Source organism: Nasonia vitripennis (assembly GCF_009193385.2).
Source record: "Nasonia vitripennis strain AsymCx chromosome 1 unlocalized genomic scaffold, Nvit_psr_1.1 chr1_random0012, whole genome shotgun sequence".
Taxonomy (NCBI): Eukaryota; Metazoa; Arthropoda; class Insecta; order Hymenoptera; family Pteromalidae; genus Nasonia; species Nasonia vitripennis.
Window position 1 is genome coordinate 1,107,168 of NW_022279600.1, and position 25,895 is coordinate 1,133,062.

The 25,895-nt window shown below is 36.8% G+C and overlaps 2 protein-coding genes across 2 annotated transcripts; both read right to left on the reverse strand.

The window, feature by feature from the left end:
• Positions 1–2,209: 2,209 nt before the first annotated feature.
• LOC116415894 lies at positions 2,210–3,398 on the reverse strand. The gene is made up of 2 exons (XM_031921500.2): positions 2,559–3,398; positions 2,210–2,488 (listed from the first exon to the last, which is right to left on the reverse strand). Exons 1-2 carry the CDS (start codon positions 2,758–2,760, stop codon positions 2,280–2,282), a joined length of 411 nt encoding a protein of 136 aa, XP_031777360.1. The 5' UTR covers positions 2,761–3,398; the 3' UTR covers positions 2,210–2,279.
• Positions 2,905–3,926, reverse strand: LOC103315993 (nuclear polyadenylated RNA-binding protein 3-like). Its single transcript, XM_031921481.1, has 2 exons — positions 3,902–3,926; positions 2,905–3,284 (listed from the first exon to the last, which is right to left on the reverse strand). Exons 1-2 carry the CDS (start codon positions 3,924–3,926, stop codon positions 2,905–2,907), a joined length of 405 nt encoding a protein of 134 aa, XP_031777341.1.
• Positions 3,927–25,895: the final 21,969 nt, after the last annotated feature.

The window sequence follows — 25,895 nt, forward strand, 5'->3', positions numbered from 1 at the left end:
CCATACGGCAATAATCGAGTATTTCACGTTGAAAATCAAACCCATAAGTATTTCGGTTCTCCTCATACCATGCAATAAACTTTTCCCTCTCAGACGTCGACATGGCATTAGGTGCGTAGCTAGTGGTAGAGAAAAGGTTTGTGTTAAAGCACTTAATTTCATGTGAAAATAGTTTAAGCTATCAATAAATTTTGTTCGCCCGCATTGAAGCATAATTATATTTTGTCCATTCAATATTACGTTCGGTACTATTGAGGTATTTTCAACGATTTCTCTCAAAATAAATTGCGCATCAAACCCACGAGAGTTATGAGCAATACAAATTATTTTACCGAAGGTAGTTTTCTCACGTACTGTCAAACCTATTAATTGTCTAACTGGATCGTCGCGAAATATATGCTCTCTTACACCACACGTATGGCATAGTATATTTATATTTTCATTATCCATGCAATCATCGCAAACCTGTTGTACAACACATAGATTTGGAATGTGTATTTTTATCTGTGCATGTTCACGGTAAGCAGAATCTTGACGCGTCTCAAAGTCATAAAAAATAAATAAGTTTTTCTTTGGAGATTTACAATTAATCTGTGCGTTAACATTACGTCCAATGGATTGAATATAAAAGAGCTGATTTACATAATGTTTTTCGCGACATAAGTTGCATCAATTGATTCCACACTCGTGCTTTGACTTGTAGATATTAATTCGTTTGCAACACATATTACAAACTTTTACCACATCGCATATTTTTTTATTATTTTTTTTTTGTATGACCTTTTACCACATCGCATATTTTTTTATTATTTTTTTTTTTTTTGTATGACCCATCTATTTTGTGACGGTCGAAACATATTTGTCCGTAAAATTCTCTGTTACATTCTACATATTTTATAATATCTATATTAGAATTACACGTTCGGGCAAAAAAACACCTGTCACATTTGGCTGTGCATCTATGCTCATCTACGCATCTATAGCTTTTATTACAATGTTCGCAGAAAAAACGATTGCGTGCAGCACCGGTTAAATTTAATATTGTATCGAAATGTCGCCTTCGCGCATCGCACAAAAGATTTTTAACGTCAAAAGAATTTGAATTTAACAGAGGTCTTCCATCGTAAAAGGGTGGTTCTCCACTTCCAAAAGATAAACTATCGTATATTACAATAGCGATATTTTTTACAACATAATACCGCTGATACGTCTCTATTTCTCGTATACCGCACCCGTTTGCAGGAATTACAACGTTTGCATTAATAGTAAGGAGATTTGCGCGCTCTTTTTGCATACCACGTCTGCTATCTCTGACAATATTCCAAGTATCAATGGTTTCGTTTGAAAAGAATTTTGTATACATCATAAAAGCCTCCCCGACAATTAAAGCTCTTGGCAAGCATAAATTATCGTTATTTCTTATAGATACAACCGATCTCTAAGCTAAGCTATCAACACTCATCCTCTTTCTACTTCCACCTCGGCCACCATTAGGTATATTAACAAGTGTTAATGTTAGAATAAAGCTCTCATCTATTTGAAAATCCTCATTACTCTGAGCTAATCCGCGTATTAAATTCCATAAATCATTGTAAAAAATATTATTTACTAATCGTAAAGATAACCCACCCGGGCCTCGGGCAAAATTTAAACTTCTAACGGAGACACCAATCATGTCGTTTTCATTACATAATGAAATTATATAAGAATAAATATCGCGAATAACTAATTCCAACCAAACTATCGGATTTATAGATCCATCCTCCGGTGGAGATCTTATTTTTAGCACAATACGTCTACCTTCTATTTTATACTTAGATATATAATGCGAATTTTGTTGAAAAAAGTCAAAACGATTAGCAGGAGGCTGGATATCCTCATCCTCTCTTTCCTCATCGACTTCTTGATAATTTATATTATCGTCTGTTTCGCTTCTCTCCTCATCCTCCTCCTCCTCCTCGCTGATCTCCTCCTCCGCCTCCTCATGCTCCTCACTGGGCTGATTATACTCTTGTTCGTAGTCAGACAAATCATCATTATTGCTGCTTGAATTTTCCACTCTTCTTCTTTGTCCTCTACCAACTTGAATAGAAAAATCACTTTCATCGGTCTCGTAATTCTGCGATTCTACAGAAGTATTGGTGTTCGAAGATGATGTAGATAAGGGGAAATGGTTGTAGAAGAAGAACAAGATGAATCGTCAGAGTGATTATGTTCTGAAAAAATTTATTGAATACAAAATATTTGAATACCCTATTTTACACTTTCTTATTTTTAAATTATTCTTCTGGTGGTCCTGAAAAACTCTGTCCCAGGCAATTAAACACTTCAGGTAAATTTTCAGTGTCTAACAGTATGGAATTTTTATCTTTACAAGCATTGAAAAACCAACGTATTTCTTGTGCTCTTCGAACATACATGATACGCATGATATCTTGTTTCAAAGCCCTGGGGTACTTTGCAAATCCTTCGAGACCACGTCGAATAACTTAAATAATATTTAAAAATAAGAATTTATTTCAAGAAAAATGTATATTTAAATACAGCATAATACTCACGTTCATTAATTTGACGATCTCTTGGATTTCCCTGGTTAAAAAAATGCTCGGTGACCAATCCTCCAGCGCTTCTTCTTGTGTACCGCATTTCTTCGGGTTCTACTGGTCGGGTCAAAAAGTCGAGGATTTGTTGCCGTCTTTTGACACATGGATGCTCCGCATACTCAATAATATTCTCGCTTTCATCAGCTGCTCGTTCCATCAAGCGCTATAGGATATTATTAGCAGCAGCTGTTGGCTCTATACATGTGTCAAGAAGGTGGTCAACATTAACCATGCGCTGAGAATCCCTATTGACAGGTACATCTTCAGCCTCTTCCGCTCTAGCATCGTGCTCATTCTGCGCTCACTCTACTGCTTCATCTTCCTCCTCCTCCTCCTCCTCCATCGCCTCATTCACCTGAAGACGCACCGCTGCAGGCGCCGCAGCCACCGCTGCTGCTGCTTCTCTCCTTACGGCTTCGCTCTCCTCCGCCCGCAACTCCTTTCCGTGTGCATCGGCAGCGCTCACCCCCACCATTTCAGCCGGTACAAACTGTACATCGGCTACAGCATTCACCGCTTGCGCTGCATCCTCCTCTTCCGACTCACTTGCCTCTCTTTCTTCCTCCTCCACCTCCTCCTCCTCACCTTCATCCGACGACGTAGGTTCAACATATTCACTTGATGTGTATTCTGTAGTATTATCATCATCTTCATCAGAGGTTATGTCGGCTAACAAATTTTCTAACGTTGAAATGTAAAACAATTTTATGTTAAAAATACAGAGCTTACTTTTTATAATAAACGTTATATGTATTCGAAGGTAGTGATGCATACAACACATGAATATTAAAATCTCTTTGATGTCGAATGAATTAAAACAAAATATTAACCGATATTTTATTACACATTTTTTTAATAAAAAAAAGCAAGAAGTATAGTGAGAAAAACAGTTGTTTAAAAAAGTATTCTCACTGTCATAGAATATAGCGGATGTATATTCTTTCATTTTATAATTATACGTTATATTACTGTAATGATAAAGAGATACGCATCGCATGCTATGTAATATGACAGATGTAAGAAGCTAATATCCCTAGCGCTGAAGCAGACGCCTTGAAAACACTAGGCGTCATACGTAGCAGTCGACGCGTTCTACGGCAAGAGCAGACGACACTGCGTTACGAATGTGTGTATGCGCGCGCGCGAGTGAATGAAACAGAGCTTGTAGCAGCAGTAGCAGACTATGCTATCAGCTGTGGCACCGTTTACCTCGTTGCCAAGTACAAGTGCTGTTTGATTTTTATTAATGACAACGCGATATAGTGCAGAAAAATTGCAATCAATAAAAATGTACTCACCATTATTCTCCTCGAATGCTGTCATTAACCGCGTCAACACAGGTAAATGCGCAAAATTCTGTTGCATACAAAATTCTGCTGCGCATCGCACAGCTGTTGCATTTTTTAAAAATGCGTCTATTAAGCTGTGCAATTTTCCGTGGCCCACAGCATCGTAAAAGACGTGAAAACTCGCGGCATAATTGGCACGCTACCATGCGTTTCACGCGTAGACACCAGCTTCTTGTACACCTGCGTCTAACAACACTATTTGCTTGAAGATTGCCCGCGATGCGAAGCACTACACTGCGTAAAGACTCCTCGGCTACGTTATACATGCTTGCGAGCTCTTGGTTTAATGCAACTACTCTCATGACTACTGAGCTCCTGAGGTCAACGTAGGGTTTATATAGTATAAAAAACGTCTTGCTAGTGGGGGGATGTGTGGACTCGCGCAACAGTATAAAGCACAAAAAATAACATCCTGTGATAAGTTTTTCCTTATTTGCGAGTATCAAAATTTCGCCGAATGTCACTTACACGGTAAGAGGATCGACTGATTAATAGGTATTATATTACCTACGCTCTCACGGGTCCAAGATGCATAACAATCTGAAATAATGATACCGTCGACGATTCTCGCACGATACAAGGCGGCTGAAAGCAATGCTCTATCACATTTAATAGCATTCGACTTCCTGTGCAAGCGATGACCATAGCGATTCTCATATAAGCAGTATCAAATATACGGCTCCGAGAATCCACGTGTTAATTACATTTGAGATTACTCTGAACCGTTGTTTTGTCACACTGATCCATTTTTTCCGCGCATAGATATCGACTGTAAAGACTCTTGCCGCCGAGTAGATACTAAAAATATCAAGTTCACGCTTAGAGCAGTCGAGAGTCAAAGATCATGCTCTCTCTCTCTCTTTCTCTCTCTCTCTCTCTCTCTCTCTCTCTCTCTCTCTCTCTCTCTCTCACAATCGTAAAAAAAGTATCCCGTGTTCGTCGAGCAGCAAGCAGTATCAAACATGTATAGTTGTATTGTCACACTAATTCATCTCCGCTGTATAGGTATCGCCTGCTAAGACTCATGGCGACAAGTGGATACTAAAAAATATCAACTTCCTCAAAGGAGTCAAAGGTTATGCTCTCTCGCGCTCGTAAAAAGTATCCCGTATCCGTCAAGTATTTCGCTGCACAACGCGTCAGCCAGCTCGTTAGGGTATCGGGTGTACGAGCACACGTGCGGTATCGAACAATAATCAGCACAAGTCTAAATGTTTCTCCTTCGTCCCTCCTTCTCCTCCTAGACCCTACAGATGACTGCTTCGACTATAGTCGTCAGTTCCAAGTTGATCGTAGTTCCACTAGGATGTCTGTGAAAAGTGTTGTTTTACGTCAGTTGGAGGAGAAAAGCTCTCTCCTAAAATCACGGATGGAGCGTACGTCGCGGCTAATACAGCAGCACCGCGACACGTATGCTGAGCTGTATGAGGAGCGTGAAGAAATCAAACGCACGCTGCACATCATGAAAAGTTCACCTTCCATCGGCCACGTCAATTACTACATCCCTAAGCTTGGGGATGTATGTGAAGTGTGAGCGCGGGTGATGAAGCGTATGACTATACCCACACGCTGGACGTACTGCACGGAGTGCAGGGCGCGACGCTGTACGACGTGCAGCAGAAGAGAACTGTGGTGTTGCAGCGTAGGAATAGCGAGGAGGGATGCGATGGAGGAGGTTGCCGAGGAGTTGGTGCAGCAGCAGGTTAGTTCGTAAGGTAAATATTTTTTGTTTGCCATAATAAGTTAATTGTGTGTATCTTTACACAGGTGCATACCAAAGAAGATGCTATGGTGGAAATCACGAAAAGAGAGGAGCAGGAAGAGGAAGCGCAGGAAGTGGAGGTGGAGGCCGTGGACGATGCCGCCATGCAAATTGATATAGGAGAAGAATTTTTTCAGTTTGACTCGCCTGCATCTCCCGATGACCTAGCTGACATGGAAAAGCCTGTCGTCATGAAGATAGAAGCAAGTGAAGAAGACGAGACAGTTGACGTCGTATAGTGATATTTTGTGTTTGTGTGTGAGTGTATAGTGTATAGTGAACGCGTAAGTTTTATCACTAATTATATTTACCAGTACGTGTGTGTGTGTGTGTGTGACTGGATTAGTAATTAAGAGTAAGGAGTGATGTGTGAGAGTGTGTTCGTAAGAAAAAAAAGAGAGGTGAAGAGAGAGAGAGAGAGAGAGAGAGAGAGAGAGAGAAGGAGAGAGGGAGAAGGAGAGGTGGAGAGAGAGCGTGTCCGTAAGAGAGAGAAGGAAAGCTTGTGCGTGAGAGAGAGAGAGAGAGAGAGAGAGAGAGAGAGAGAGAGAGAGAGATAAAGAGAGGGAGAAAGGAGAGAGGGATAAAAGGGAGAGAGAGCGTGTGCGTAAGAGAGAGAGAGAGAGAGAGAGAGAGATTTTAGATTTATTAGATTTATTTGGCGTACAATATGTTGTACGATAAATTGTATACAGCAGGAGTAGTAGTACAGCAAAAATGTGTATTGTGTTAGTATGATAATGTGAAGATGGGTTAAGCGAGAGTGTGTGAGTGTGTGCGTTTGCGTGAATGTGTACAAGAGATTCAAGTGTTTGTATTTTCAAGCTCAAGAAAGTGCTCTTTAGCTAGTCTCTTGAAACCTGAGACAGATGTAGTGTTACGAATGTGAGATGGTAGGTTGTTCCATAGGTATGAGGCGCTGATATGAAACGAGTTCCTCAGCGTCTCCGTCGCGAATGTCGGAATATCCAGAGGTATCACCTCCCCCCTAACAGGCCGAAGTGTCACGCGGAAGTTAAAGTATGCCAGTACGTATGATGGTACGGCTGTGTTAAACATTTTTCTTAGGAAACAAGCAGTGAAATACTTCCTGCGTCCGGCAGTGGTTAGCCACTGCAACTCCCGCCTGTATGGGGAGATGTGCTCATCTCTTCTTACACCATAGATGTACCGAATTCCTGTATTCACGAGCCTCTGAAGTTTTAGGTCGAGTTCCTGCGTCAGGTCACAGTATATGAGAGAACAATAGTCTATAAGAGGAAACAGGAGGGCCTGCACTAAGTGCTTGCGCAACCTGAGACTGGTGCTTTTCCTGAAAAAGTAAAGCCTGTACATTAGCGTGTGAGCACGCTTACACACTTGTGTAATATGCTACCTCCACGTAAGCTTAGAGTCGAGCACCAATCCCAGATTACGCACGGAAGATTTAAAGCTGACCTGGGCACCCCCTATGTTAATGAAAGTGTTAGCTGTTGAGGGTAATGCGTTTATGTAGTAGGAAGAGCCCAGGACAATTGCTTTAGTTTTAGCAACATTAAGTTTTAGCTTATTCTGTGCAGCCCAACCAGTAATCCTCTCAGCATTGGCACTTATCTTGTTTGATAAAGAATCGAGCTCTTCGAGGTGGCATTGACTGTAAATTTGCAAGTCATCCGCGTAGATGAGATGGGAAACATCGGTATCAAGGCAGAAACCGATGTCATTGATGTACAACTTCAGATGAGGATAGTTGGTCAGAGTTAAAGTCTCCCATTATAACCTTCGTGGAGTAGTTCTGCATGTGAGTTGTTAGTTCGTTAATAAAGTTAGAGCCTTAGAAAAAAGGAGCATGAGGTGGACGATACACAACCCCCACGAAGATGGGAGAAACTCCCTTAGCCGATATCTCACAAAAGAGGTATTCAGGCTTGCCTGGCTTGCCGGACCATTCACCGTCGGATGATGTAATAACACTAACCGTCAGAGATTTGTGTATATAGAGGGCCATACCTCCACCGTTTCTGTTTCTGTCTCGTCTGTAGAGCAGGTAATCATCCAGTGAAGGGCTGGATGTCACCTTCTCGCTTAGCCAGGTCTCAGTAACAGCTATTACGTGGAATAAAGAGCGAGTGGATAAAAAGAGCCTGATCATCTCAATGTGACCCGTGAGAGAGTTCGCATTAAAATGACAGACCCTTAGACCTTCAGACAGAGATACCTTAGAACCCGATGAAGACACGGCTGATGAGCTTGATGGCGCGCGAGAGAGAGAGAGAGAGAGAGAGAGAGAGAGAGAGAGAGAGAGAGAGAGAGAGAGAGAGAGACAGAGAGAGAGAGAGAGAGAGAGAGAGACAGAGAGAGAGAGAGAGAGAGAGAGAGAGAGAGAGGAAGAGCGTGTGCGTAAGAAAGTGTTTGCGTGTGAGTGAGAGAGAGCGCAATGTAAGAAGCTAGTGTCCCTCGTGCGTTAGCAGACGGTACGATACATTCGAAAATTATACAATACGAACGACACAGCGTGGTCACGATTGTGTGTGTGTGTGTGTGCGCGCGCTCGCGTAAGTGCACGTATGTGTATACATGTGTGATTGGATTTACATTGTTTATGATAATTCAAATAAATAATTTTTGTTTTTATAACAAAAACCATTATATATTGTAAGAAATGATTTTTTTTATTTACTAACTTGGTGTGTGGAGACAACAAATGACATCATTACTAACGTATCGTTATCTTATCAATATAAACAAATAATTAAGTCAAGGTATTGTTTGTTTACATAAATAATTAATTAAAATTATCTATATTACATGTAATAAAGATAATGTTAATTACTTGTTTGTATAAACAAACATGATACCTTATCTTTATTACTTGTTTACATCGATAAGATAAGGATGCGCTAGTGATGACGTCATTTATTATGTCTCCCCATACCGGCTTACTTACTACTAAAGACAAATACTTCAACACCATCAAAATAACGAATCTACGTGAAGCACTCATAAACCTAAAACAAATACTCGTAGAGAAAAGTATCAAAAGCTTTCGAGTGGCCAGAAAAGGAGATATCTTGGACCAACTAGGATCTCCAACCATCATAGAAATGCTCTATGAACACTTTCAAGACTAAATTAGGCGATGTGCGAATTGCCTGGAACAGAAAATAGAACGATTCAAGACAAGAGCACTAATGATCATCACGGACACACCAATAGAGGCTTTCGACAAAGTGTCAATAGATACCGTAGGAAAACTTAGAATGACACCGAGAGGAAATTGCCATTTGCTAACTATGCAGTGTAATATAACAAAGTACCTCATAGCAATACCCATCAAAAACCTACATGCAACCACAATTGCTGATGCATTAGCGAAATGCCTCATTTGCCAATTTGGAGCGCCAAGAGCAATACTTTCAAACAGAGGAACCAGTTTCTTGGCGAACATAGTTGAATCTCTACTAAAGTTATTTAAAATAAACCATTTAACAAGTTCAGGATATAGACCTCAAACAAATGGATCACTAGAAAGAAGTCACGCTCCGCTCATAGAATTCATCAGAATATATTCTGAGAAATATGATGATTGGAACCATCTGACACCATTTGCTACCTTCACGTATAATACTAGCATACACGCGGCAACCAATTTTACCCCTTTCGAACTGGTTTATGAGAGGGTAGCGCGTTTTCCCTTAAGGATACCATCCGATGAAAAATTAAGAATCTATAATGTTTATATGCTTGATCTAGTACTAAGATTGGAGGAGATGAAATTTTTAGCAGGCGAAACCCAAATAGCTAACAAAGTCAAAACAAAAACAAGGTATGACAAGAAGGTTAGAGCGTTTAAGGGCAAAGTGGGCGGATATGCTAGGCTAATTAACGAACCCTGAGTCAGTAAGTTTGACGCATATAGAAACAAACCCTTAAAAATCATTGAATTCATTGGTAGGAAAAATGTAATTTTAGAATATCCTAATGGCAAAAGAATTAGAAAACACATTGATAAATTAAAGCACGTAGAGGATAACTCTGATACCAATTCTGATTAATTAACCGCATATAAATGTAAATAAATTGTAAATAATATATTTATAAAATTAAATTTTATGAACTGTCACTAACTCATATCTAAATTTGCAGGATGAATAAATTAAATAAAATTTTGATCATAATTTTTAATACAATAATAATGACCCAAAGTCAACCCACATATCAAATAGACCCATTGGACCCGAATCCTGGCATCTACTTCGAGTCGGCATCTCACACGACTCACGTAAACACAAAATGTTTTATCTCCACATACTTGGACGTAGTCCACTCCTGCATAGCGTTGAACCACATGCAATAATATCCTTTAAATCAATTTGAAACCTAACTCACATAACCCACTGAAACATAAAATGTTCTGTCACAACATACGTGAACGTAGAATTTTTCTTTTCCTTTATTCAACTCATACATTCAGACACGAAATATTGTTGTCTCTTGATAAGCCATGGACAACAGTAGCCTGCAGGTCAAATCCACAAACTAAACCACCCGCTCGCTAAATAGAGCAATCAAGGAAATAGGCGAATAAGGCCCATTTTCTCTTGCTATTAGTGGACCTGTTCTGCTACGTCTCTTGAATTTATTTTCTTTCTCATAACTCAACCTAAAATCCGCACACACACGAATAAAAGATAAATGATGACCAGCGTTTTCGCAGGACTGATATCTTTCATAAATACAAATTAATACACTCACACAACAAAGCTTAACCCACACTACCCAACCCCTATAACCAAATTTACACAAATAACCAAGACCAAATAAAAAGAAAAAGAAATCAACATCATCAAACCCCATAATAATAAATGGACGAAAAACTCGGAACCCCTAAAAATAAATAAATTGCATTATCAAATATGCTACACCATACCATACAATCATACCCTTTGTCTTTCACTTTCTCTTTGTTGCAGGAAAATGGATCAAAACAAAGTGGACGTCTTAGACATTACAGACATGGAAGGCACCAAGGTCCACATAAAATTCAAGGGCAGAGAAGATAGTGCCATAAAAAACTTCATGATACATGGACTATGCGTCGTTTCTACCACATCGACAGCAACTCCATACCTATACATAGCAGACGTGCAATATGCAAATGAGGAAGACAAGAAAAAAGTAATCAAAGCATACACCAAGCCCAAGTATCAGAGTATAATGGAGAAAATGGGATACATAGAAAACAAGGGTTTAGGTAAAAATCTACAGGGTAGAATAGAACCGATAAAAGCCATACCTAATCACAACGAAGAGGGTCTAGGTGCAACAGCCCTAGACTATTATGAGGACCACCAAAACATCGGTTTCATCACCGAGCAGAAACAATCATTACCAGCAGTCATGGAAGAATCAGGAGAACTCACGAAAGCAAATAAAATAAATGAAAAATCCATAACAATAGTCATAAGGGGAAACCCAGCACACATAGAAGCAGATCTAAAACAGTTTGGACCATGCGATATTAAAAAATATACACGGACCAACAAGAACGTACCAGGCTGATAATAACATATCAGATCTCAATACACAACAAGAAAGCTATAGAGTACGTAACAGGCCTAATAAGAAAACCCGACAACACAACGCCTGATACAACTGCAAAGGACCAACCAAGATTGGACATCCCTACATCCATGGTACCAGCTACAGAAATGGCACCACAATTGGTCTTCCCATTTTTGCCACCCGCATTACGACCACCATTATTCGCAACACCGACAACACCACCATTATCGGCTAAACCGGAAACAAAACCAAGCGAGAAACCTGTACCAATGCCACTACTAATTACCGGACCATTGGACGATACAGCGGGACTGCGATTCTGTGCCCAAATACTGTTGGGCATGAAATTCGAAGAATTTACGAGAATTTTTGACACATTTGGACCATTGGACCATATAACTTTCGTGTTGCACAAAAACCAAGAGCCAGGCACCATTGCGCAAGTACCTCGCCTTCGTGCAATACTTTGAAAAAGAACACGCGAAGAAGGCGATCGACCACTGCATCGAGAGATTCAAACAGAGATGGGCGACGACGAGACACGTCAAAAAGCAAGATATACAATACAGGAAAAGGCACCACATCTGCGGAAAACTCGCTGACCATAGAAACAAATTGGACCATGAGTTTGTGTGCAAAATACAGACGGAGAAAAGTTGGACCTACATAAAAAAATGCGGACAATACTTTCAGTACAAGCACATAGACATCCAAGCAAGTGAATGCAAAGGGATTCCACAAAAACCCATAGAAGAAGAGAGGTCCACGCAAAACGACCAGCAACAAGCAACGGACACCTGACGTAATAATAATAGAAGAGATAGACCTGGAAGAGCTATCACAAGGACATTGCGAAGCAAACCCAACAACGACAATAATGGACCAAAACCTCGACACAGTCAATGGACCACAATCAACACTATGGTTCGAGGAAAATCAAGACCAAGTCAAAGAAGAAGAAGACGACAAAATGAGTCTTTATAGTTATGCGCAACTGTCACAATAAATCTTTTTTTCTTTTTTTCCCTCTTTCCTAAATCTTCTAAAAAATTTACATTATATTTTATTGTAAAATGGTACCAAAAATAGGGGGATCCAAAGAAATAAATAACATATTTTTATATTTTTATACTACATTAAGTTTTCGATTGCAACCCTCATGTATTCAAATAAATACAACATAAAATATAACATTATAAACTAACAAAATGAAGTATCTAAACATAAGACAATTAGTTAGCGCAGGAAATCGAAAAGTACTAACAATTTAGCATGTAAGGCACCCAATGTAAGACCACGGACCACAACAACAAAAGTAAGTGGAATATTAATTAAAACACATGTCTAATAGCCATAAATAATACCAAAGCAACAGAATGATTCGATAATCCCTGCAACCACCTACCCGAACATAAAAACAAAACAGGACCAACAGAAGTTTCGTCAAAGGCGTTTCTCTAATCAAAATCCCACCAATCAAACACACCAGGGGGGAACCTCTTCCGAGCGCTCTCGAGCCACGCTGCTCTCTCACTCCATGATCGGGCAACGAAGCCGGCGGACCATTAGAAAGATTTCTTTTAGAGCTTGCATTTTTGTAGAACAGATTATTTAGAGAAAGGGACTTATAATTTAGAATCAGTAGAGAGAAATTTTGGGCCATTTAATTGTGATCAATTATTAACACTGAACAAGTAAATACAGACAAATTTAGTTTCAACATACTGGAATAATTCATTCTGTCCAATTCCCTGGAATTATTAAATAAATCATTAGCAGAAATCGGATTCCTTGAACCAGGATATTAAGAAGAAGCAATAAGGTAAGAAATTAAAGTAAATTATAAACAAGATCACGTAAATAACAAAATTAAAGTAGAGAATAAAAGAGTCGATCGTGGGAGCAAATCGTATAACTTGACCACTTATGCATTTGCTCGATAACTGTATAGTTGTTAGTCCCCATCAAACTCGTTAGAATAAATAAATAATATTTTTGAGGGAGAATTATCTAAAATATCCCGTAACATGAGGTATTAATATTTAATATAAAAACACAAACTATTTATTATTTGTATTTAAATCAAAATATTTTATTTTATAGAATGATGAAAAAAAAAGTAGATGAAATTCCAGAAAATGTATAAATAATATAAATATTAGTTGTATCGTTTACGGAAAATAAAATCTCGACCCATTTTTCTGCAAACATCTTGAGAATGTGACTTAATAGTTAATAATAATCTTACCTTTATATCATCTTAATTATAGAATATACATTTTTTGATATTATAACTATTTATATACGTAATAATATAATTTTTTTTTAAGAGAGATAATAATGGAACCTTATTTTAATATATCAGTTGAACTTTAATTAAAGAATATGAAAATGAACAGTCAAATTTGGAGATTTTATATGAAAGATATATTATGGATGAACGTATTAAATTTGAGCAAGAATATGATACTTATTTACATGAATCAATGTTAAAATCGCAAGAACAGAAAATCAAACAATTACATGATAAGAGTTAAATAAGAAAATGAATGATAAGTCTAAATATTTTACAGAATTTGAACAAATTCCTCATAACATAATTGAAAAAGTTTTGCAAATTTTAAAATATAGAGTAAAAGTTAATAAACGATTATCAATTAATAACAATAAAAATTTTATAAAGTATATTGTTTCTATGGACAATATAATACATTATATATTGTTGCCTACACAATAATATTGAATACAAATTTTTAGTAACACTTTTGCTTGGTATCACAATTCAATAATGTAATATATATATATATATATATATACACACATACACACACACATATATATATATATATATATATATATATATATATATATATATATATAAGAGTAGACACATTATCCAAAATGATACCAAGGGATAAAAAACCAAATACGAAAAACACGGAAATTAATATAAGAAGTGCAAACTAAGACACGTCTATATGAAAAACATACAGACGAGACATAATAAAACATCAAAAAAAGAATCATGGATAATAAAGCTATTAGAAAATTAAAAAAAAACAGAAATCTTAACAGAACAAGACGGATTAGTCAAAGTAATGGTGCAGAATAAATATCTAACTCCAATACCAAAATGGCCGAGAAAATAATAAAACTAACATATGAACTAATAATGCACTTCGGAACAGCTATACTATACAACTTTGTGAAAGATAACTTTATAATAAAAAACTGGTAAAACACGTAGCTACGTCATGTGAATTATGCCGGAAAACAAAACACATCACCCAAATAACCAAAGGGAGACAATACTTCAATCTACCAAAAGATATCAGACAGGTGGTGGCCGTAGATATATTTGGACCACTACCAACCACACAACAAGGATTCAAATATATAATTGTGATACTGGATCTATTTTCAAAGCTGATAAAACTAATTAAAACCAAAAGAATAAGATACAGTATGAAAATATATCGAAGAAAAATTCATAAAACCACATGGGGCACCGGCAAAATTCCTAAGAGACCAGGGACGACAATTCATCAGCAACCCATGGAAACTGCAGGAAAGAAAATATTGTTGCATAATGACAACAACTACACCATACAACCCACAATCAATTCCTGTAGAAAAAATAATGACGGAAATTGGACGGATAATTAGAGCACAATGCAGCAACAAACAAACAACATGGGCCGAAGTACTGGAAAAAATAGAAATGAGCATAAATTCTACACAGCATAGAGGGACCCTAACAGCACCAGCAGATATAGAAAAAAACAACAAAATTAGAAATACTAGAAAAACTAGGAGCAAACATTGCTAAAAGCGACACGCTTTGCTTTTCGCATAAGGCACTCGCCGATATTTAAAGGTTCGCTGAAGAACACACACAGAGATACAAATACACACACACACACAAAGTATGCAGATATTTAAATATTGTTGATAAATTTATTAAAGTGTAATGAGGTAAGACTTGACGATGAGAGAAAACATCGTCTTTTCTTCCTGTATATGATAGTATACATTTTTCGCAGTAAGAAGATGAGTAATTTTATTCTCTTTCATGTACATATTAAGCAATTTACTTTTATTATCATTTCCAATAAGTTAATTAGAAGAAACTGAAATCTCAAAACTAAAGAATCACCATAGAAAAACATCGCTAAAAGCGAAACGCTTTGCTTTTCACATAAGGCACTCGCCGATATTTAAAGGTTTGCTGATGAACACACACAGAGACACAAATACACACACAAAGTATGCAAATATTTAAATATTGTTGATAAATTCATTAAACTGTCATGGAGTAAGACTTGACGATGAGGGGAAACACCGTCTTTTTTTCCTGTTCTAATTACCGGTTTTGTTATCGGATGGTGTTTTAAATATACTGACCATGCTTTATAGAAGAAATTCGTATTCTTATGAAACAGATCAATTATTCAGATTCGTCAATTGCATAATCTAAATAAAACTATTCAGTTTCATTCAAATACTTTTATTGAACTGCTGCAGCAAAAAATAATGTTAAATTTTAATGACCATTGATTTGTGTATAAAAGATTTTAGGAATTTGTACGCGAATATTCGGTCCGAAAGTGACTCGGTGCCGCTCAATGCGGATATCGATGCTCTGAGCGATTGGGCGAGGGAGAATGGCCTTGGGGTTAATAATTCCAAGTGCCATGTCATTTCATTTTTCAAGGGTAGATCGGCTGCACAGACTTCTTACTCGCTTGGTGGCTCTGACATCGACCGCGTTGATGTTGCCAGGGACTTGGGAGTCTTCTTCGACTCTCACATGACCTTCTCACATCACATTGAAATAGTGATCTCCAGGTGCAGTGGACTGATCGGCTTTGTAAAGCGTACCACTACTGACTTCTCTGACCTGTCAGCGATTATCTATTTGTATAAAACCTTGGTAATGCAACATTTCATGTACTGTTCACAAATATGGTCACCTTTCACTCAGGTGGCTTCATATTCTCTGGAAAAGGTCCAACATAAATTTCTTCGATATCTAGCTTTTAAATCCGGTCAGCCCATGGCACCTGTTGATCACGACTACACGCCGATTGCATCGTCTTACGACATTCCGACCATTGCCTCCGTTCATCGGTACCACGACGGTTTACTGGCTTTTACTGTTGCATAAACTTATTTGTAATTCCATCGTTGGACTCTTCTCACTCAGACAGCTTAATTATAATTTACGTAATCATAGAGTTCTCCAAGAGAACCTTTGTCACTCGGACTTCGGTTTCTTCTCCACACTGCCCCGTCTGCGTCGCGCGTGGAACCTCCTACCGAAACGGAGTACCAGTATTGTCTCTCTTATGTCGTTCAAAGATAGTCTTCGATCGCTGGTCACCACATACTAGTTTAGTCATTATCCTGCTTAGTCTTTTATTATTGTACGTACTTTCTTTATTCTGCGTTTACATTGGTTTTTATAATTTTTGTATATGACCTTCGGGTCGTGTAAAAAGGACAAGTTTGTCCGTTGAATGAATAAATAAATAAATAAATAAATTATAATGCTAATAACATATACAATTTATAAGTTAATAATACTATTAGAAAATAATAATTAACGGGACCTTTTTCGCAATATCATTATTCCAGCTAAGGAAACAGACTAAACTATTTCTGATAAATGATGCACTACGGGATAATTCTTATTTAACATAGTGGGTCAATATTTATTTGTTTCTGTTCCTTTTTGCGTGTAACAGGCCTAATCTTCAATCATAACAGTGGCAGCACTTCCATCTATCTAGCAGCTACGGCTATGCCGGAGCCGGAATGGCAGTACGACACTGCATCGTACGACAGTCCCGCCATCTACGACATGTTGTACGACACTTATGACGGTTTATGTCGCATAGCCTATAGTTTTGGACTTATTGAACGACGACAGCGCCACTGTATGCTCTCTCTTAAATAGATGTGTTCTTATCTAAATAGTTCTTAATTCTGTTACTATAAGGTTAAATGAGATTTATATTTATGAAGCAAATTATATCATAGTATAAGCTAATGTATTTTAGCAAATTAATAATTTTAAGATTTTTCGTAAAAGCCATGGAGTCATGCTAGCAAATTGTGTGAGAAGTGAAGTTGCCTTTGATTACTTATAGTGATATTCTATAGTTATATTTATGTAGTTTATGATTCGAATCGTTTGTATCGTTTAAATTGTAATTTATATTGCATATAATGTTGGTGCATAATTATATTGTTTGATAGTTATTATTTTTCTCTAATTATTAGTGATATATGTGCGAGTATTTATATAATTTGTTGAATTGCACAAGTGTTCCATGTATGCGTATCCTTCCTTCAATAAAGTACTTCAATAGAATTATTAGATGTGATTAATTACAAATTAAAAACAGAAATTATTGTTTAAAACTTTTTCTACTAAGCATTTACTTTGTGGAATTTATTTTATTGTTGCAGGTTCTTCAAAGTTCATGATGTTTGTAGCAGATGAATTTTTCTATCAGCCTCTTGACTAGTAAAGTATATTATTTTCAATTTATTAAAATTATTATTTATCTTGTATATAAATGTTTTTGTTGCATTTTATCGCAAAGTATAATGTCATTAATATTTCATTATAGTTAAAAATTGCATAAAAATTTGTTTAAGGTTAAAATTACGATTAAAATATTGTTCTTATTTCAATTTTTATTATTATTATTATTATTATTAATTTTTCAATGCAATAATGATTGTTATTTATGATTGTTATAATTTGCTATGTATAATCTAGTAACAATTTAATTAATGTATACAATGCTTGTTCAATATTTATTTAAGAAGTCGATTCTGTAATGCAGTAACCATATATCATTGAGTTAATGATTTACATTTTTAGAATTTTTAGAATAATGTATTTTTATAATTATGAGGCATAGTGTTACGTTCAGAGCAAGCAAGATTAAAGATTCATCGTTTTAGACTTTGTGTTTATATGCGGTAGTTGTATATGTATGTTATATGTTATATACATCTACACATATGTAAGTGTTTAGCGGACGCAAGAGTATAAGAAAAAATGCACGAATTCAAGATTATAAGTAATATGCAAATATTAAATGTATACACACACACACACACACACACACACACACATATATATATATATATATATATATATATACGGTGATAAAAGCAATATGAGTGACTTGCTGCTGTCAGCCATAGCAGGGCAGCACAAATTTTGTGTACGACATGACAAAGTAGTGGTTGACAAAGACAAGCCATTACCGTTCACAGGCTTACAGAATACGCGCTGTGCAATAATATATTGTGATGATGAGTCTGCTTTAAAAAAAAAGTGATAAGAAAGTAACAGGATTGCAAGATTCACGTAGACAGAAGAAAGAGAAGGTTTAGTCAGAAAAAAGGTAAAAGGAAGCAGGGTAAAAACATTCTGAAAATTTAGTCTAGGCATGGTGTAGAGTTTAAGTGAAAAAAGTTAGTTCAAGCAAGTATGAGTAAGTATGTGTAATATAAGGATATTTTGAAAATTTAGTCTAGGCGTTGTGCAGAATACCGTATATTAAGTATATATAGTGAGTTTGCGTTAAAACAGTTGATTCTATCAAGTATGACATGTAATGTAAGGTTTTTTAAAACATTTAGGCTAGGCGTAGTGTAGAATATAGTATATTCAATATATATATATATATATATATATATATATATATATATATAGAGTTTGAGTGCAAAAAGTTCGTTCAAGAAAGTATGAAGTGTAATATAAGGTCACTCCGTATAAAAATTAGTAAAAGTATGCGTATATATACATGGTGATGAGTATGATAATATACAGTTACAGTGCAAGTGTTTAATATAGATAGAGTGAAAACAATTCATATTTTTTTAAGATTTAAGGTTATGCACAGGGATAAAATATCAAATATACGTATATATAGATACATATACTCAGTGATGGCTTAGAATATAGTATATTGATTATATATAGGCATTGTACAAGTATTTCATAGAAGCAACTTTGAAAAGTTTAGGTTTTCAAGAATTTAGTATGGGTATAGTAAAGAAATGTCAGTTTCTACCTTTATTGGTCTACAAAAGTATGTCTAAAAAAATGCATATATATGTTGATCATGTAGAATATAGTTGTTCGGGTTATGTAAGAGCGGGAATTTTGAATTTCGCGCCGTAGCGCGGCGAGCGCTGCAGCAAGAGCGGTCGAGCGCATGCGCGCGCCGCTGTGGGCATCTCCCGTTTGCGCGGGAGCACGTGCAGCCCAGTTCTGACAGCTCCTCTCGAGTAGTCAGTTATCATTGCGCCTTTTGTAATTGCGATTGCAAAAGCCTCTTTGCATTTTGCGTGCGGAGTGCTGTTTGTGTGAGTTCTTCGAGTGTTGGGACTTCGGTCACGTGCGAGCTTCCTCGCCGTGTCGATCTCTACCCGGCTATTGCTACCTACGCGGCAGGGCTGAAAAGGTCTATCCGTGGTCCAGGATTGGTTTCCTCGAGACGTCGAGGCGTCCTGCGACCGAGGAAGGTGCACCCCACGAACGTGCGGCCAGGGCTTTACGTCGCGCCGTCCACATCTCGTTCTGCGAATAAGGTAGGAGAGCTCTCCAGCGTGCGAAAGGTACCTCGCGGCGATAGTATTAAGTTACTTGCGTTTCTATCTCTTTTGTTGCCTATAGTAGTCTCTCTTTTTTTGTATAAGCGTACATTGTAATTGCGTTTCTCTCTCTCTCTCTCTTTTTGTTTAGTCTATCCTAGAGTCACCTTTCTTTGTATAATTTCCTTATTTCTAAAATAAAGCTATAGGCTTGTCCCGGCTTTTCTCTCTACTCCGTGAGAGTTTTTACGCCGAGGCAAGTCGTCTTTTTCTCCCGCGAAATTCATTCACTACTTTTATTAGTCTTTATCTTACCAAGGTTTTTACTTTTGAAAAAAGTTTTTTTAGCAATATATTATATTTTGAAATATTCTATGGACATATATCTGAAATACTTAAAGTATTAAAAAATCTTGACGTAACGAGGATTTGAGCTGGCGACCTTCTGCGCGACAGTCTGGCACTCTACTCATTACACTATAGATGAACTTAGAATTATCGCTTAAAAAATGTCACTCATACACTAGCACAATGATTTCGGAATCGTATACGATTCCAAAATTACAAAAGTACATAGTAAGGATACTTACTATGTACTTTTGTAAATTATTTCTTCAAGTAGATAAATTAAAAATGTCTCAATTATAAAAAAGGGTGTCGGTAACACAGATTTCTGTAATGTGTTAATTTTTGTTATAATTACTTGCGCCTTTTGAGAGTGCATTTTAAACAATTTTATTTAATTTGAAAATTTGTTTTAGATGAGTCGCGCGATTTGTCCCGTGGTTAATCGTGCGACTGATCACGCGACTAATCGCGCAATCACTCGCGTGATTAATAACACGATGAATTGCATGACAAATCGCTCAATCCGTCCAAAACAAATTTTTAAATAAAATAAATATGTTTAAAATGTAAAATCAGGTAGCGGGGTGGCCAATATAGGTGTTACTATCCGGATGGTAACACACCTAAATTGCACTTAATAATTTTGCATTTTGAATAATTCTATTTTATTAAAAAAATTATTTTAGATGAATCGCGCGATTAGTCACGAGATCTCAGATGAGAAATTTTTAAAAATCGAAAAAACATCTTAAATGCTTCGAAACCTAGTTTTTTGCACTCTTCTGAGTAGGAGCACCTCCTTATAGGGACTACCAATATTAAAAAACTCATTTTTGAATAAATAAGAGGATTCGGCAGCTTCCGGACCAAAATAACAGATGAGATTTTGGCATGAGATCTCACGTGAGATTTTGCAATAGGGTATTGAAGTTCAATGTCTGTTCTTTCGCGTACAGACTTGTTAAATTATTGAAAAACAGACTACTATGTCAGTTATTATTTAAGCGTCTTGGTTTGGCTTTTGATCTTGAACCCTATTGGTTTTGGCGTCAAAATATACAGATAGGTCTAAACATGAAAATTAAATTCATATCAGCTAGAATGAGTTAAACTCAATATATTGTTTCAACATACAAATACAAATTAAAATGGAAAATCCTCCATCAGTCCTCTAGGTATGATAGTTTTTAAATGAGAGCAAAAAAACAGGTAACTGTATAATCATTGAGAATTTGGTTTTGCTCTCAATTAAAAACTATCATATCTAGAGACCTAAAATTTTGCATGGTAATTTCTTGAACACGTTGAAACAATATACGAAGTTGTCTTGTATATCTCAAGTATTGTCGTTCACATTCTCATAGTAACAACTATCTGCAAATTTAACCGACAAAACTGTCGAGTTTATCGTCGAAAAACCTTATTAAAGACAAAGGTAAAAACTGTTACACTTGTCTGTTTTTACATAATTAAACAAGTATACACTTCAAAAATTTTACATCTTGCATTAGTTCACTGACTCGCGAACTGGGTTGAGAATATCTGTTAAGGTATAATCAAATCCAGACTTGATTGATAGTAATCTTGAACACACAGATTTTAGCTAATGTTTCTAAAATCCACACCTGCATAAAAATAAGCATGTCAGAATAGTATGCCAGTGCGAGTATTAAGTGTGTGATGCATGTTATTATATGCGTGAATATGCAAGGTTCGGTTACCTTTCTTAACACATACCTTCTATACCATAAGTCTTTTTTGTAATACAAGCACGATTTGCGCGTTTTTTTTGACTTATTAGCGAGACTAAAGTTACTTTCTTCAGACCGGCGGGAAAACAAAAATTTCATCGGGCGTTTTTAATTTTTTTTTCCCGGTGGGCGTTTTTTATCTGTTGTTTACCCGTGTATGCCGCATATGCGGGCAAAAAAATTAATGGCGCCCGCCGGGCAAAAGAAATGTGAAACGCCCACTAAAATATTTTAAAGCAAATGGTCAACAGTTCACATGAAATATACGTATATGTGTGTGTGTGCGTATATGATTAAGTACATTTGGTATTTTGTAAAAATTTTTTTTATTTTTCAAATATTTTTTTAAAATATTTTTCCAATCATTTTTTGAACAGTTTTATAAGAATTTTTAAACAAATTAAAAAAAAAAATTTTAACTTTTAAAAATATTTTCAAAATAATTTAAATATTAATTTAAGAAATGTTAGAAGAAATATTCGAAATTTTTCATGGCATTCCTTGATCGATCATTCCGTATCGAAGTATAAAAGGAAAAGTTGTAGAAAAACTGTTGAAACATAGTTGGGCTCCATAATTACAAGTTTAATAAAAATGGGCTCCATAAACCAGGCTTTAACTCTTCTAACGCTTTTTCGCAACAACTCGATAAATAATGAAAATCTAAGAAAAATAATATCATATATATATATATATATAAATAAAATTTACTTTTACCTACATATACGCTGAAATTCGAACATACCCTGGGCTCTATAAACCCGGGTTTATAAATATATATATATATATATATATATATATATATGGAGTAATGGATCTATGTTCATGTAATTTTACGTATTGCCCAGTGTTCGGGCAAAATAGTAAGAATACTGACACGTAATGGATCGTTCTCCGGCAGGGATTGGAATTTGTTTTTAAGTCCAGTTAAAATATCTGTAAGATCATCTTGCATAGGTGCATCCGTGTTTGAAACCGAAGGTGAGTCAGTCTCTGATTCAAAATCAACACTCATACTGACGTTTGGAGATGGCAAATCATGTAGTTTGTAAAAGGATTTTCTACATGTATCACAAATCAGTGAAGATGTTGGATAATCAGGATAGATATCTTGAAATTCTTTGGAGATCTTCCTAAGAGATTTGCTGTGTCCTGTATTAGTATCAAATGGATTAACGCATCTATCGATACGATATTTTTTCGCAGGAGAAGACATTGTTGTAGGATATGAGAAAGCACAACCAAAACAAAAAAAAAATGTTAGAAATAACAAAATTACGGCTAGTACAGTTGAACAAGGAGATGCCGATAAAGTAAGACTTACTCAACAACTGCCTTAAAAAGGATGTTGAAGAAGAAGTCGCCAATGTATCTATTAATGTACCTATTAACTATCCTAAAAAGGACTGTTGGAGAAAAAGTCGCCGATGAAGAAAGCATTCCTTGAACAAAATATTCCTTTCTATGGATTGCTAAACGTGGGAAGGGGTTGGGGGTGTAGGTAAAAAAGAGGGATGAAATAAATCACTTGAAAGCAATAAATTCCTTTGCCACAAAACAGTTTTATTTGCTGAAGTCTTTGCACAAGTTGTCATTGGACATGAGCCGTGTACTTGCAGCATTAGGCTGTTGGAAGAGGGGCGAGGTACAGCGCTGGACCCGGCCTCCTTATGTGCCCTCCCCAACGCTACTTCACTTGTGGATAATGCGCAGCCGCCTAGCGGCGCGCCGCGGTACTAGCGCCGCGGTGATAAGCGCTGCAGCGTGCGTGGCGAGTTCGGCGGGTTGCGCATTAGCAGGGGCTTTTCGCGAGAGAGCCTGCGGGTGGGTTATGACAAATATCCGCCAGTTTATATTGGCCATATTGAATTTTGAAATTTCGAGGTTAAAATAAGATTCAGCGGCCCCTTAAACTCCCATACCGATACTTTAAACTGATTTAAAATCGTTCATTGCGGTAAAATAGTTTTGGTGGTTGTATAATGTCCGCCATTTTGGAAAAATATAAGATTCATGTACACAAATACTGATTCCGATAATACATTTATAACCATTTACCTCACAAACCCCCATATCGATACTTTAAATTGATCTAAAATCATTTGTTGCGGTAAAATTGATTTAGTGGCGGTATAATGTCCGCCATTTTGGATCCACCATATCGAATTTTGAAATGTCGAGGTTAAAATAAGATTCAGTGACCCTGAAAACCCCCATATCGATACTTTAAACTGATAAAAAATCATTTGTTGCGGTAAAATGGGTTTGGTGGAGGTATAATGTCCACCATTTTGATTTCGCCATTTTTGATTTTGGAATTCCGTCAGCATTGTCAATAATATGTCCTATCATGAGTTGTACATGCTTTTTGGTGGGATATTTCACAAATTAGAACATTTTTACTATTGTTTTTGTTGAATGTGCTATGAAAACGTGGGTTTCAGGCTCCATATTTTATGCGCCACATTGGATTTTTGAAAAGGCCAGAACTTTTTCAAAAGCCCTTGACCAGACGATCATTTTGAGACCTCAAACGTCTTGTTAGGTTAACCCAAATTTTGGGTGCACTGATGGTCCGGTTGACGTGAAACGTCCCACATATATATATATATATATATATATATATATATATATACATACATAATTGATATATATATGAACATAATTGAGAGATATATATATATATATATATATATATATATATATATATATATATATATATCAATTATGTGGAAATCGAGAAAATGAAGTCGAAAAATGAAGTCGTTTATTAGACTGCGTAAAACAAGGAAAGAGCAATTTTGAAAAAAATGTTATAATTTTACAAGACGACTTAACAGACAGTCAAAAGTTAGAATACAATAACAAGATAATAGACCTAGAATCTGCCGACACCTATTTCAAATATATACAAGAGGCAAGAACTCACGGCATAAGCAGCATTGAAGACTTGGAGCCAAAGTGGGTGGCAGTGAGACTGAAGCCCTGCTCAAGCAGGGACCGATTTATGTAACCGCGCTCACTTTTAAATATTGTGACGGATCATAATTTTCGTTCACCACCGCATCGTTCCTCTACTCAAAAGGAGCTGGAGTTAGAAAATGTCAATAGCCTCGGCACTAGCGCGCATTTGCATCAGAGGCGCCAGAATTCGGAAAAGGGGCGAAGGTAGGGTAGTGCATATTTATTAACAGTTTTCGCTTGAGTCACCTCGTCTCGCGAAAACCAGGAATCACTTTAGTTTGAACTGTCGCCTGAAGTAGTCGTATCTGTGCTCTCTTTCCGATCGGAAAGTTTTCAAAGCTCTGTGTAATTTAATTCCGGTGCAATAAATAGTGCAGTGATTCCCAAAAGCAATCAAAGTGTGGTTTAAATGAAGAACCTTGTTCTCCTGTCCTGATTCCGCGGACCATTTAGCGAAAGCCCTTGCGTGGGACAATCCTTGCAACTTATTCTTAAGGGAATCAAGGAATCCGCAGCGAGGAAGCCGAGCAACAAGTAGAGATTCAGGTTCACTACTGACAACTATCAGCTGCAAAAAAAGGTAAGTGCACTCCAATATTTAAACTTAGATTAGAGCTCTTTCTCTCTCGTTCTCTCTCTCTCTCTCTCTCTCTCTCTCTCTCTCTCTCTCTCTGTAGTATAGTACACTATTCACATATACTCTCACTGCAGTATAGTACAGCAGCTTCACCGCCAGGTGGCCCCGACACGGCGTACGCAAACACGCACCCAAAAGAGCGTCCTCAAGGCTCTTATACTGAGACTACTCTGGCCACTGCACACCACGGCTCTCTTCACCTTATTTCCTGCACCACTTGTCGACTGAGCCGAATTACCTCCCGTGGATAACGTCGATTGCGTCACTTGTTTTAAACACTATGTTGAAACCTGAGGGAGATGACGAACAACTGTTGGT

Coding starts and splice junctions, on each gene's coding strand:
- LOC116415894 (XM_031921500.2), bottom strand. CDS start 2,760: ATGGAACGAGCAGCTGATGAAAGCGAGAATATTATTGAGTATGCGGAG. Junction 2,489..2,558: donor AGATCGTCAAATTAATGAAC/GTGAGTATTATG, acceptor ATATTATTTAAG/TTATTCGACGTGGTCTCGAA.
- LOC103315993 (XM_031921481.1), bottom strand. CDS start 3,926: ATGACAGCATTCGAGGAGAATAATG. Junction 3,285..3,901: donor AGCATTCGAGGAGAATAATG/GTGAGTACATTT, acceptor TTTCAACGTTAG/AAAATTTGTTAGCCGACATA.